The sequence below is a fragment of the Lutra lutra genome, chromosome 13 (assembly GCF_902655055.1).
Source record: "Lutra lutra chromosome 13, mLutLut1.2, whole genome shotgun sequence".
Lineage (NCBI taxonomy): Eukaryota > Metazoa > Chordata > Mammalia > Carnivora > Mustelidae > Lutra > Lutra lutra.
Window position 1 is genome coordinate 59521991 of NC_062290.1, and position 13912 is coordinate 59535902.

A 13912-nucleotide genomic window follows, 5' to 3' on the forward strand; every position below is an offset into this window, starting at 1 on the left:
AGTCTGTGGCCCCCTGTCCTAGGCATGGGTGTCTTGGTCTATGAAAAGGGTGTCTCCATTCCAGAATGTTGTGAGGATCAGGACTCATGAAAGTTCTGGAAAGCGCATTGCTGTACAGAGCGTGAGGCCATGAGCACTTGTGAGGGACATTGAGTTGGGTTCAGTCAGGTGCTTGGGTCTCTCCAGGTTTCCTCTCCTTCCTTTCATAATAAAGAAAAACAGCTGAAACAGTTGTAGAGACTACAACACAACCTTAAATAAAGCAGCAGCAGCTACAGATTTTCCCCGTATACTGTGATTTGTCCTCTGGAATCTTTATCAAGATCCCAGGTCAAAGTCAAACATTTGAAGACTGTTACCACTTGTTTTATCCATGCTCATAGAACAATGTCCTCTTGTCACCTGTGGATACCTGGAACTCAACACCATCCCGCTGCATCTCTCATCTTCTCCATCTCTGTCTCGGGGCAACAGTGCTGGCTACCTAAATAAGCCAGAAACCCAGGCTGCATCCCACAGGCCTCTCTCTCCATCTTCTAGCTCTGCAGTCATCTGTGTATCCCAAGTGTTTCTGAGCTGCCCTCTCTCTGTTTGGTTGCCCACCGGGTCAGGCTGCCCCTGACTTATTCCCATCCCCACCATGAGCACCTGGAACAGGGCAGCAGCTTGCTCACTTCTTGTCCCTCAGGCTGGAGGCCTCATCAGTGCTGTATTCTGGAACCAGGTGATCTTCCATTTCTTAAAAATGCATCACCTTGGGGCGCCTGGGTGGCTCAATGGGTTAAAGCCTCTGCCTTCGGCTCAGGTCATGATCCCAGGGTCCTGGGATCCAGCCCAGCATCGGGCTGTCTGCTTGGCGGAGAGCCTGCTTCCTCCTCTCTCTCTGCCTGCCTCTCTGCCTACTTGTGATTTCTGTCAAATAAAAAAAAAAAAATGCATCACCTTATTTTTAAGTTCAAAGTCACTTTCATGTTATAAATATTGGAACTATTGGAATTAAATAAAATAATCAGCTCTATCTGATCAATCCGATTTAACCCCACCATCCAGTGGAAACAACTCAATATTTTTTCATAGTTTCCCAGGATTTTTTGCATCTATACTAATTCATAAATCCATAACAAAAATACTTCAAAAAATAACATTAGGATCATAGTAAATGCAAAATTATGAATTTTGCTTTCTTCTATTAATTACATTGTGGGCATTTCTCATTATCAAATATTCTTCAGGAAAGAGGAATTTTTTTGAAGGCTGCATCACATTCTGTCATTGGATACCACCAGGATTTATTATTTGTATATCCTTATTCATAAATCTTTGTGTTTCTAATGATCATATGAGACTAATTCTTAGAAGTAGATGGGTTCGCTCATAGAGTCTAGCAGTTTTTTAAGTCTTTTGATTCATGCTTCCAAGTGACTTTTCAGGAAGTTTATATTAAGTTATTCCCATCTCCATCAGTAGCGTATGACATTATTTCTTCACTATACCTTCATTACCAGTAGACATTAAAAAAATTCTTCCCCAATTTCATGGGTGAAAAATGGTATCTAATCAGTGATCTAACTAAAAGTAAATGTGATTATAAACCCCAGTGCCCACGTGATAACGTCCAAACTCCTATCGTGGCCTCAAAGCTGGTTATCTTGGTGGGCAGCCTTCATCTGGCTTGGTCAGAGAGGGTTGAGTTTCAGGGAGCAGGCTGGGCTCTCTCCTACCAACATGGAAAGCAGAAAGCGGGATTGGAGGGGAACTGAGAGCTCTAGCAGGGACTGGGCTTCCCTGTGGCAGAGGACAGGAGAGCTGGACTGCTTCTTGGAGGCTGAGGCCAGCTCCTCCTCTTATAGATGATGCCACTGAGGCCGGGGGTGGGGGGAGGGCGGGGAATGGTGGGCAGGGAATGGAGATACTCTGTGAATCTGTTTCCGTTTCTACTGTGTGCTCACTGAGTTGTCAGGAGGAAAGTGGGAAGAGGCTGAGCACCAGGAAGGGGCAGTTCTGGCAGGATCCCTGTGATGAGATAAGGAAGGGTAGAGCAAGTCTCCCCAAAGCCAGGTGAGGCCTGGATGCTGGACTGGGAGGCACGGCAATGGTTGCTGTTGCTGTTCCAGACAGATGTTGGGAATACAGGCCCTGGGCTGCTCAGGGTGATCGGTACCCTAGGGCTGGACCGCTCTGGGGATCATGGGCTCTGGGCCTCATCGCTGCCTCTGCTGTCGCCTTCCAGGACACCAGGCCATGCCTGTCATCTTTGAACACTTGTCTCTGCTCTGCTCAGGTTTAGGAAGGACCTCAGGCTTTGCCACTATCAACCCTGCAACATTGTGTTCATGTATTTATTTACAAAACCTATGAGGGGGCCTAGGGTTGCGTAGGGCCGGACCTTGGGACAGAGTAGATTCTGACTGTGTCTGCTCTTATAATAACACCACAAGTGAAGCAGGAGGAGCTCAGTGAGGAGGCTTCCTGGGGGAGGTGGCCTTTGAGCTGGGCCTTTTAGGGTCAAGCCGTGCTGGATGTGGCTGCCTCATGGAAAGAACCAGAAGGAGCACGCAGCTGGGCAAGGCTGGGCAACATCGGGGCTCACACATGCTGTTGTGTGTGGCTGTCAGGAGGAGAAGGTGAGGCAAAAGGCTGGGGGTTAGTCAGGACCAGTAGGGCCGGCTTGTGAAGGCCTAGAATGCTCCGGGAAGAGCTTACACTTTGTCCTGAGAGTAGGGGGAGCCGTTTGGGGGTTACCAATCAGGAGAGGATGCGATCCCATTTGTTTTTCCTAGAAGTCCCTCTGGATGCCCCGGGGATGACAGAGTGGAAGGACCACTAAGAGTGCAGCCTTGAGGCCAGCCGGGAGCTGGTGCACAGGTGCAGGAAGCGATGTGGAGGGCCGGCCAGGGCGATGCCAGGGAAGGGGCATCAGTGGGACTTGGTGCTGGCTTTCCGGGAGGAGGATTCCAGGCTCAGCCCTGTGCACCACCTGTCCTCACTGTGGGCCTGTGGAGGGCTCACCCACTAACCTGAAGATCCCAGGCCTCCCTCACTTGGACGTCCAGCTCCTACCCCACACTTTCCTGGCTGCCTCCTTCACTTCCTTGTTCCTCAGGCTGTAGATGACAGGGTTCAGCATGGGTGTGACCACAGCATAGACGACCGTGAAGACCTCATCGGAGATGCGGGCCTCCTTGCTCTTGGGTTTCATGTACACGAATATGACGGTGCCATAGAACAGCATCACCACAGCCAGGTGTGCCGAGCATGTGGAGAAGGCTTTGCGGCGCCCAGCAGCTGAGGGCATGCTCAGGATGGTGGCCAGGATGAGGGCGTAGGACAGGCAGATGAAGGCCAGGGGGATAGGCAGCAGCAGGATGGCCCCCGCCAGCAGGAGGGCCTCACTGACTGAGGTGTCACTGCACGCCAGCTTCAGCACTGCCAGGATTTCACAGGTGAAGTGATTAATCACATGGTGGCCGCAGAAGGACAGCCTCATGGCAATGACTGTCTCAGTCACTGATTTGAAGAGACAGAGGACCCAGGCGGTTCCCGCCAGTGACAAGCAGAGCCGAGGGCTCATGAGCACGGGGTACCTGAGAGGCTGGCAGATGGCCAGGTAGCGATCGTAGGCCATGATGGCAAGAAGCAGACACTCCGTGGAGCCTGTGGAGAGGCTCAGACACATCTGGAGGGCGCAGCCAATAAAGGAGATGGTCTTCTGGGCCGACAGGAGGTGAACCAGCATAAGGGGCACAAAAGTAGATGTGTAGCAGATGTCCAGGATGGAGAGGTTTCCCAGGAAGAAGTACATGGGTGTGTGCAGGCGGACGTCCAGGATGCTCACTGCCACAATGGCTGTGTTCCCCAGCAGGGTCACCAGGTACATGGTTGAGCACAGAGGGAAGAGCAGGTGCTCCAGGGCTGGGTAGCCCGAAAATCCTTTCAGGAAGAACTCAGAGATCTCTGTCCTATTGACCAGCTCCATATTGCTGTGCTCAAGGGGGCACACAGCTGGGATGGAGGGAAGGAGGGTGCAGGGTGGGGGACAGCCCACAGGGCCTCTTTTGGGTGGGGATATGTTGCTAAGGCCTTTTCCAGTTCTTACACATGCTCCGTCCTTGAGTTCCGGTAATCCGTGCACCTCTGGGCCGCAGTTCATCTGTGTGAGACGTGAGCGTTGCTCTTGATCAGCATTTCCCTGAGAGGGTGTTAGGGGGAATGTTAGTAGGCAATCTGAAAAATTAATCTGAGACAACACTAAATTAACTGAAAGTAAATAAAGCCCTTTACTGCAGGACTTCATATAGGCCAGTGCGATTTGTGACTTCCAAACGTGGTATAGGGCATGTAATCCCCAAACTTACTTGATCATGGGTCCTCTTTTTTACATGAATCTGCAGCAGATAAGTATTCTTCCCTTTTTAAAGATTTATTTATTTGAGAGAGAGAGAGAGAAAGTGCACAAGAGGGGAGGAGCAAAGGGAGAGGGAGAGAGAGAATCTCCGGCAGACTTCCTGCTGAGCACAGCTGGACATGGGCTCGAGATCATGACCTATGCTGAAACCGAGAGTCACCCGGGCACCCCTACAGCAGACGAGTGTTCTACTAACATAGTTCGGGGAAAATCAGAGGTCCTCAAATCTTCATGTGTAGCAGAATCACCTGGAAAGTTTGTTACAACACAGGTTGCTGGGCTCCATCCCCGGAGCTTCTGACTCAGTCTGCAAGATGCTGCTTCTGCTGAGCGTGGTGGCACACCTGAGAATCCCTGGGCTAGATGGTTCCTGAGGGTCTTCCTGACTTTTAGGAAGACTCTGAGCTGCCTTACACTCTTCCCGCTCTTGGGAATGCCCTTCTCCTTTATTTCTCAGCCTGCAGACGTCTGGCTGTGTCTTTAGCTTAGCTCTGGTCTCCATGCATGAGGCATACACTGTGCCTCTCATTGGAGGGACGGCTGAACCTTGAGCCTGTCAGCGGGCTCATCCACCTGTCCCTCCACAGGGCCTGTTTGTCAGCTACTGTGTGTGGACTGACCTTCAGAATCTGCCTTCCTTGTGGGCTTTCGAGCTGCAATTTGTAGGACTAGCTGGCCTGGCCCCCCAACCCCTAATTTCTCCGGCCTGAGCCAGAGCTGCTTTGACCCCATGGCTTTGTAGGGCATCAGCGTGGAAGGCTACCTGAGAGGTGAACCTGTTGGATCTCACTGTGCAGCTAGGAAACAGATCGCATCATGGGTCCGTGGCACGGTGAGTCCAGAATCCAGGCCTCGCAGCTGTATGACACCCACATCATGCTCACACCCACATCATGCTCAGCAGATGTTTGTTTCTGTCAAGGGCCATATGGTGGTGGTCCTTTGATCACACTGCGTGAACATCTTTCTCCCCTGTTCTCCCCTTAATCTTCCCACTGGTTAATGAGCATAAGTCAACTTTTCCTTAGTGTTTCGGGCACCTGCCATTGATGTCAATAAACCCATGGGACGTGCTGTCCAGACCTGGGTCTGGAGGGAGCACCTTTTCCTGGGGGTGCCTCACCTGCCTGAGACAGTTCCCTTTTACTTGTTGCGTGTTTATCTGTTCCAGAATGAAGAGATTAAGTTCCTGCCACACACCTGGTACCATGCTAGGCATTAGGGGAACAAATGAGGACGTATGTGCTCCCAGGCCACTAAATTCAAACCATTCCTAGGCAGAAATCCTCTCCAGTTTCCGTGCCTAGCCTCATCCTGCTTCTGTCTGCAGGCCTCTAGTGGTAAGATAAGAAGCCTGTTTGTCCCATGGTCCCATGGACATACTTTTCTTCTCCCCCCCACTTTTTTTCTCTTTCTGTCAAGCCATGCGGGGGGTCACAAAACATCCTTCCTCATACAGAGTCTCTGGGTGTTACTGGGCCTACACCATCCAGCAAGGTACAGGCTGAGTGATCCCTGTGGACGCTTCCCTCCTGCATGGAACAAACATGGGGTCCAGAGTGCTGGGCCCACCGCAGGGATGAAGGGCCCCTTCTGCAGAGGGAGAGCTCTGCTCTAGCCTTGGGACCTCAGGTAGAAGGTCTTGTCTCTTCTTGGCTGTGTCTAGAGACATTGTGGGGTCAGGGGAGCGTGATCTACAAGCTCCATCCAAGAAACAGCTGGGAAACCTGAGACTGGGCTCCTGGAGGGGCACTTCTGTTTAACTGAGTGTCAATAGCCACAGACCAGCGTCTGCCAGGGCCGTGGGTGGAGAGAGAGGGCATTTTGTGTAGCCCCACTAGTCAGGTCAGGCTACAGCTTCCCCTTCATGTGGTTCCACATACTATAATCTGTCCCCTAAAGTCACTAGCAAACATGGGCAGCCACTGGCTTTCTATCTCAGATACACACACCCACATCATGTCCCCACATACGGCCCCCAGCCACGTGTGTATGTGCAAACAACTCTCTGACCCCATGTGCACACATATGTGGCTGTGCAAATATATGACACACACAGGCTCATGTGTGTCCCTGTACAGTCATTCATGTGAAGGTGTGCACGTGGGTAGCAGGCACTCTCACTTTCTTGTGTGCTCTCTCTCTCTCTCCCTCCCTCTCTCTCTCTCTCTCTTACACACACACACACACACACACAGACACACACACACACCAGTAGTGCAGACACTCTGACTTGTGGTCAGGGCTTCAGAGGACCAAGCAGGATGACTAGGATGAGTGGAGACCAAGCAGGGGCCCTGGAGGTACAGTAGAGAAGGAGCAGCCTTTGTGGCGGGGAGCAAACTTTGGGCAGAACCAGGAGGAGAAAGAGACATCAGAGTGAGGACATGGTCACAGAACCACTAGCTCAATGTCTTGTCTGCTTTCCAGCCTGAGTGCTGAGTTGCAGGTCTCCCTGCTCTGTTGTCTCTCCTTCAGCTGGGGGGTTGGAGGCCTGTAGGAAGAGAGGCCAAGAAGGGATGTGGCTGGATGCCGGGGAACTCTGGTTCCCAAAGCAGGGCTAGGAAGCTTTGTCTGCAGAGCCCACAGTATCCTTTCTGCCTTCTCCTTACTCCTGGACATAGGTTACCTAAAAACCAGTGCAGATGTCATCTCTCCCAGGGAGCCTTCTTTTATTTCTCCCAGGCCAGTTTGAACCCTCTCCTTTGTGCACCATGGCCCTGTGTTGGCATTTCCAAAGTCGTCTGTTGCCTACCCTGCCAGCCTGTAGGGGTGCCACCTCCTTCCCCTCCTCACCCAGGTTCTGAAGGCCAAGTTAAAGCCCCCAGCCTGGTCATAGTCAACTCTTTCCTGTCTTGCTATGACTTCATGGGGCTCAGACAAATTGGGAACGAGCAGCTGGGTGACAATCATAAGCTGTTCCTAATCTGGACAATAACCTGGCAGAGCCGGGAGGGTCTTGAAGCTCATGGAGACCACCCCTCTTTCCATATGGAAACTGAGACCCGGAGAGGAGAAGAGGCGTGCCCAGCATCATCACATACTGAGTTGGAGGGGGAAGCCAAGGGTCCAGTAATTCCTTGGGGCTCCTGACTCCCAGCCAAGGCCCCTTCCCCTGTCCCCACATCTCCTCTTTTTTACTTACCTTGAGGCTCTTTCTGATCCATGTTCCCTGTTTCCCTGAAGATAATTCAGAGGCCAGGAGCCTTCTTTGGCTGCAGCTCGGAGAACAACGTTCAAAGAAGGAAGTGGGCCCCCCGGGAACCCTGGTGGTCAGGACACAGGGTTTCACACTGACCCAGCTTTCCAAACTAAGAACACATGCCTAGATTTGTGCAGAATTCAGGGATGTGTTTGCAACTTGAAAGAATTAAGTGGAGCTTTTAGAATTGGGTGGAATTAGGCAAAGTACTCAGAATTCAGTGGAGGTTCTCTAAAGGGTGTCAGGTTTGGTGGAATTAGGAGATGCTGGTGTGCTCAAGGCTGCACAGGGTCCTCAGTAGCTTACTGTGGGTGGCCAGGGTCTCTCTGACCTGGGCAGCTCCCAGCTCCGTTGTGACCGATGGCCTCCCAGGCAGCAGGCAGGCCAAATGGAGTAGGCACCTTTCAAAGCTCCCTATGTGCCAAGGGATTGTGCAATCCCCAAGGCAATTTAGAGGGAGAAGGGGAAAGGCGCCCAGCTTAGAAACTTTGGGGTGCTTCAGGGATGATGTCCCAAAGACCCAATTACACAGAGTCTCTTTGGAAATCTTAATTAGTGTGGAAAAGTTGGAGAAAGTGACTCAGGGTCAGGGCCCACACTTACAGGTCGGCCCCCAGCCCGTGTGACGTGTGTGTGTGTGTACAGAATGAGTCAAGGAGTGGATGGATGAATAATTAAATAAATGCATAAATGCTTCTCGGTGAGTAAATTTAAAAAATAGTGAACGGGTGAGCACCCAAATGGTAGGCAGAGTTGCTTTACAGGAGTTAGAGGTCCTGCCAGCTTTCATGGGGATCTCAAGAAAATGCAAAATTTGGAAAGGGTGTAATGGGGAGGGAATTGGGTGAAGAGAGACAAAGAGAATCGCAGAATATCAGGGCAAGGGAGTCCATATCTAACCTCCTGGTGCACCCTCATTGTTATGGACAGGACAACTGCTCTAGAGAGGCGAAGCGGCTGGCTCAGGGTCCTCTGGTTGCTCTGTGATGCTGATGGGTCCGCCTGTGAATGCATCATCCTCGCTCAGTGCAAAGCGGATCTGCCCAGGTCAGGTGGTGACAGGGTGCCTCTCACTGCGCCTGGCTCCTCTTCTCCACGCTCCGGACAGGTATCCTGACGGTGGCTCCTCGAGGTTCCTTCCAGTGCCTCTGTGGGCTCGAGGGCCTCGTTATCAAATATGGTCATTTTATTTTGGAACTGGATATTGTTATTGTTGTTTGATTTTTATTTAACTATTTTTTTAAAGATTTATTTATTTATTTACTTGACAGAGAGAGATCACAAGTAGGCAGAGAGGCAGGCAGAGAGAGAGGAAGGGAAGCAGGCTCCCTCCTGAGCAGAGAGCCCGATATGGGGCTCGATCCGAGGACCCCGGGATCATGACCTGAGCCGAAGGCAGAGGCTTAACCCACTGAGCCACCCAGTCTCCCCCTTTATTTAACTATTTTAAAATACAAGTGCTTTTCTTAGCTTTTTATGTACTTATACAAGTTACACATATAAAACGTATTTTAGAAAAAGATTTTATTTTATTTATTTGACAGATTTCACAAGTAGGCAGAGAGGCAGGCAGAGAGAGAGGAAGGGAAGCAGGCTCCCTACTGAGCAGAGAGCCCGATATGGGGTTTGATCCGAGGACCCCGGGATCATTACCTGAGCCGAAGGCAGAGGCTTTAACCCACTGAGCCACCCAGGCGCCCTTAAATATGGCTTTTAAGCATGCTTTCTTGTTGCAGTCTTATTGACCATAAGTGATGTACAATTGCATATATATAAATCATATAACTTGATGAATTTTAACGTAAGTGTACGGTCATGAGACCATCAACACAATCAAGACTGAGAATTTATCTGTTATCCCCAAAGTTTCCCCATGCCCTGGGGTAACCCATTCCCCTCTCTCCAAACCAGGCCCCTTCGGATGTTTTCTGTGACTAGATTACTTGCATTTTCCAGAATTACATTTCTTGCAACACTGTTTATCAATACTCATTTTTCATATATTTGTGGATCTCTTTCTAGACACGATGTTAGGTCTTAAATATATTTTTTTTGTCTCTTACAGTCCTCATACCACATTCTTTTAATTACTGTAATTACTAGTGTCTTGCTATCTGCTAGGTCAGATTCCCTCTTACTAGCCTTCTTTAATAGTGTCTTCATTATTCTAGCACATTTCCTTTTCCAAAAAAATTGTGCAGTCAGCTTGTCAAATTTCATGAAATCTCTTCTGGGATTTTGTCTTTAATTCATTGACAAATTTGAAAGGCAGAATTGTCATCATTATAAAATCAAGTTTTCTCCTCCAGGAACATGATCTCTCCATCAATCTACGTCTTTTACTAAATGTCCTGGTTACATAGCTCTTTTCCTTCTAATGTGTTCGTGAAGAGATTTCCAACAATATATATTCTTCCCCAGTGTCAAATTTTCCATGTATCTGGGATATACCCTTTTTCCTCTTGTGTTTTATTCTTGTCATAGGTGCAGATTGATTTGGGGGGCCATCTGATGGGTTCTAACTCCAGGGCTCCACCTGGTGGACATTGGGCCATTCTTGAAGACCTTTGGGGAGGTGAGAGGTGGTTGGAACTGCTATGAGGCCCTGAGTCCCAGGACTCAGGCCTAGGGAGATCACTCTGGCAGCAGGATGACAGATCGAGGAATCTGGGGGACATAAAATCTGTGTGCCCCAGTTATGTGGCTGTGTGTCCTCTACTAGTTTCTAATTGCTAGGAGGCCCTGAGGGAAGAGACCAAACCTGTATTAAAAAAATCTATTCTCGGGGCGCCTGGGTGGCTCAGTGGGTTAAGCTGCTGCCTTTGGCTCAGGTCATGATCTCAGTGTCCTGGGATCGAGCCTCGCATCGGGCTCTCTGCTCAGCAGGGAGCCTGCTTCCTCCTCTCTCTCTGCCTGCCTCTCTGCCTGCTTGTGATCTCTCTCTGTCAAATAAATAAATAAAATCTTAAAAAAAATCTATTCTCTCAGAATCCAGCAGTCGATTCACTAATATATCCTTTCTTTATAATTATAATTATAATAAGCTTTATAATTATCTTTATGTCATTTCCAACGAGGCCAAAACCTCAAATATACTTTCACTTTTATTAATCTGGATGGCCTTTCATATCAATAAATTTACAAATCAGAAAACTGTATTTCATCTTTGGTCCAGAAAGTAAGATCTTGAGTCCTTGGAGCTAGCCAAGTTTGGAGACTCAATATGTGTGTGGAGGTCTTACCAAAAAGTTGTAGAAGATAGAACTTGTACATATTTAAATAAAAATTAACTCTTAATTCTTTTTTTTTTTTTTTTGACAGAGAGACAGAGATCACAAGAAGGCAGAGAGGCAGGCAGAGAGAGAGAGAGAGAGGGAGAAGCAGGCTCCCTGCTGAGCAGAGAGCCCGATGTGGGGCTCGATCCCAGGACCCTGAGATCATGACCTGAGCCGAAGGCAGAGGCTTAACCCGCTGAGCCACCCAGGCGCCCCTAACTCTTAATTCTTAATAACACTGAAAAATCAGAGAGAGTGCTACCAGCAGACCAGAAATGTTGAAGAATTGCTGAGAAATGATAAACAAATGAGATTGAATTGTTAGAGGAAACCACAGCCAACCAAAGCAAGGAAAAGGTTACTGCAATGAAGACAGTGGTTTTGGGGGTTCTTGGCTCACCGGCAATGGTTACGAGGAGCAGGAGGAAGGGCCTGGGGGAACCATCAAGATGACTGGTAAGAGACTGTAACAGCAAGCAGGCAGGCCCAGGTAGTGGGCATGGGAGATATTTGCCCTCAAACTGAGTCAGTAATTGTCACTGCTTGAACCAGAGACACCCAGAGAAGTCCTGGGAGGAATGGGGAGCTGCCAAGCCCAGCTGACATCCTCTCAGTAACTCCTTCAGCCCCTCCATCGCCACTCCTGGAGGTGGTAAATGGAAACTGAATTCATAGACAAGGCAACAGGGAATTATAAATAAGAAGAGGAGCCTACCATGTGGCATTATACGGTATTTATCTTTTTTGTGACTGGCTTATTTCAATGAGCATAATGCCTTCAAAGTTCATCCATATTGTCGCCATTGCAGGATGCCTTCCTTTTTAAAGACAGACTAACATTCCATTGTATGGACATACCGCATTTTGCTCATACATTCACCAGCTGATGGAAAGTTGGGTTGCTCCCATGTTTTAGCTGCTGTGAACAATGCTGTTATGCTAACGTTAACCCTGCTTTCAGTTTTTTTTGGTATGTACCTGAAGTGGAGTTGCTGGCTGGTATAGCATTTCTTTTTAAAAATTTCTTTTTTTTTTTTTTTAAAGATTTTATTTATTTATTTGAGAGAGAGACAGTGAGAGAGAGCATGAGCGAGGAGAAGGTCAGAGAGAGAAGTGGACTCCCCGCGGAGCCGGGAGCCGATGCGGGACTCGATCCCGGGACTCCAGGATCATGACCTGAGCTGAAGGCAGTCGTCCAACCAACTGAGCCACCCAGGCGTCCCTTTAAAAATTTCTTGAGGAACCTCCAAAATTTTGAGGAGCCTCCACTATTTTCTACAATGGCAGTACTATTATTTTATACTCCCCATCAACAGTATGCAAGGGTTCCAATTTCTCCACATGCTTGTCAACACTTATTAATTTCCATTTTTTTCCATAATAGTAGCCGTCATAATAGGCATGAGGTGATATCTCATTATGGTTTTGATTTACGTTTTCCTAATGGTTCGTGATATTGAGCATCTTTTCATATGCTTATTGGCCATTAATATATCATTTTGGAGAAATGTCAGTACAAGTCCTATGCCCATTTTAATTAATTAATTAATTTAGGAATAACTTCTCTCTTTTTTTTTATTATGTTCAGTTAGCCAACATACAGTACCTCATTAGTTTTTGATGTAGTGTTCAACGATTCATTAGTTGTATGTAACACCCAGTACTCATCACCACATGTGCCCTCCTTAATACCCATCACCCAGCTACCCAATTCCCCACCCTCTCCCTTCTGTAACCCTCAGTTTGTTTCCTGGAGTCCAGAGTCTCTCATGGTTTGTCTCCCTCTCTGATTTCTTCCCATTCAGTTTTCCCTTCCTTCCCCTATGGTCCTCTGCACTATTCCTTATATTCCGCATAGGAGTGAAACGTTATGATTATTGTCTTTCTCTGCTTGACTTATTTCATTCAGCATAATCCCCTCCAGTTCCATCTAGGTTGATGCACATGCCCATTTTTTCTGATCTTTTCTGATGCCTATGCCCATTTTTAAATTAAATTGTTTTGTTGTTGTTGTTGTTGTTGAGTTTTAGAAGATCTCTAGAGATTCTGGATATTAATCCCTTATCAGATATATGATTGGCAAATATTTCCTCTCACTTTGTAGGCTACCTTCATACTCTGTAGATAGTGGGGTTTTTTTTTTTTTTTTGATACACAAAGTTTTAAAATTCTCATGGGGTCCAGTTTGTCTAATTTTTTTTTGTTACCTATTTCCTTGGTGTCCTATTTAAGAAATTATTGCCAAATACAATGTAATGAAACTTTTTTAAAAAAAGATTTTATTTATTTATTTGACAGACAGAGATTACAAGTAGGCAGAGAGAGGGTGGGGGAAGCAGGCTCCCTGCTGAGCCCAATGTGGGGCTCGATCCCAGGACCCTGAGATCATGACTGGAGCCGAAGGCAGAGACTTTAACCCACTGAGCCACCCAGGCACTCCCTGTCATGAAACTTTTGTCCTATGTTTTCTTTTAAGAGTTTTATTGTTTCAGGTCTTACATTTAGGTCTTTGATCCATTTTGAGTTAATTTTTGTATATGGTTTTAGTAAGGGTTTAACTTCATTCTTTTCATGTAGATACCCAGTTTTCCAAGTGCCATTTTTTGAAAAGACTATCCTTTCCTCACTGAGTATCTTGGCACCCTTGTTGTCAGTAGTCATTTGATCATATGTGTGGGGGTTTATTACTGGGCTCTCTATTGTATTCTAATGGTCTATACATCTCTTTCTTTGCCGGTGCCATACTGTTTTAAAGTATTTTTTTTTTTTTAAGATTTTTTTATTTATTTGACAGAGAGAGATCACAAGTAGGCAGAGAAGCAGGCAGAGAGAGGAGGAAGCAGGCTCACTGCTGAGCAGAGAGCCCGATGCGGGGCTCGATCCCAGGACCCCGAGATCATGACTGAGCCGAAGGCAGAGGCTTAACCCACTGAGCCACCCAGGCGCCCCTATACTGTTTTGATTGCTGTAACTTTTTGGTGGGTTTTGGAATCAGGAAGTGTGAGTCTTCCAATTTTGTCTTCCTTTTCT

General features: G+C 47.8%; 1 protein-coding gene across 1 annotated transcript; it reads right to left on the reverse strand.

Moving 5' to 3' along the window:
• Positions 1–3037: 3037 nt before the first annotated feature.
• Positions 3038–3994, reverse strand: LOC125083652 (olfactory receptor 13J1-like). Its single transcript, XM_047700478.1, has one exon. It carries the CDS (start codon positions 3974–3976, stop codon positions 3038–3040), a length of 939 nt encoding a protein of 312 aa, XP_047556434.1. The 5' UTR covers positions 3977–3994.
• Between the last annotated feature and the right edge of the window lie 9918 nt (positions 3995–13912).

What these genes read in the sequence shown, in the direction of transcription:
- LOC125083652 (XM_047700478.1), bottom strand. Translation starts at nt 3,976, where the DNA reads ATGGAGCTGGTCAATAGGACAGAGATCTCTGAGTTCTTCCTGAAAGGA.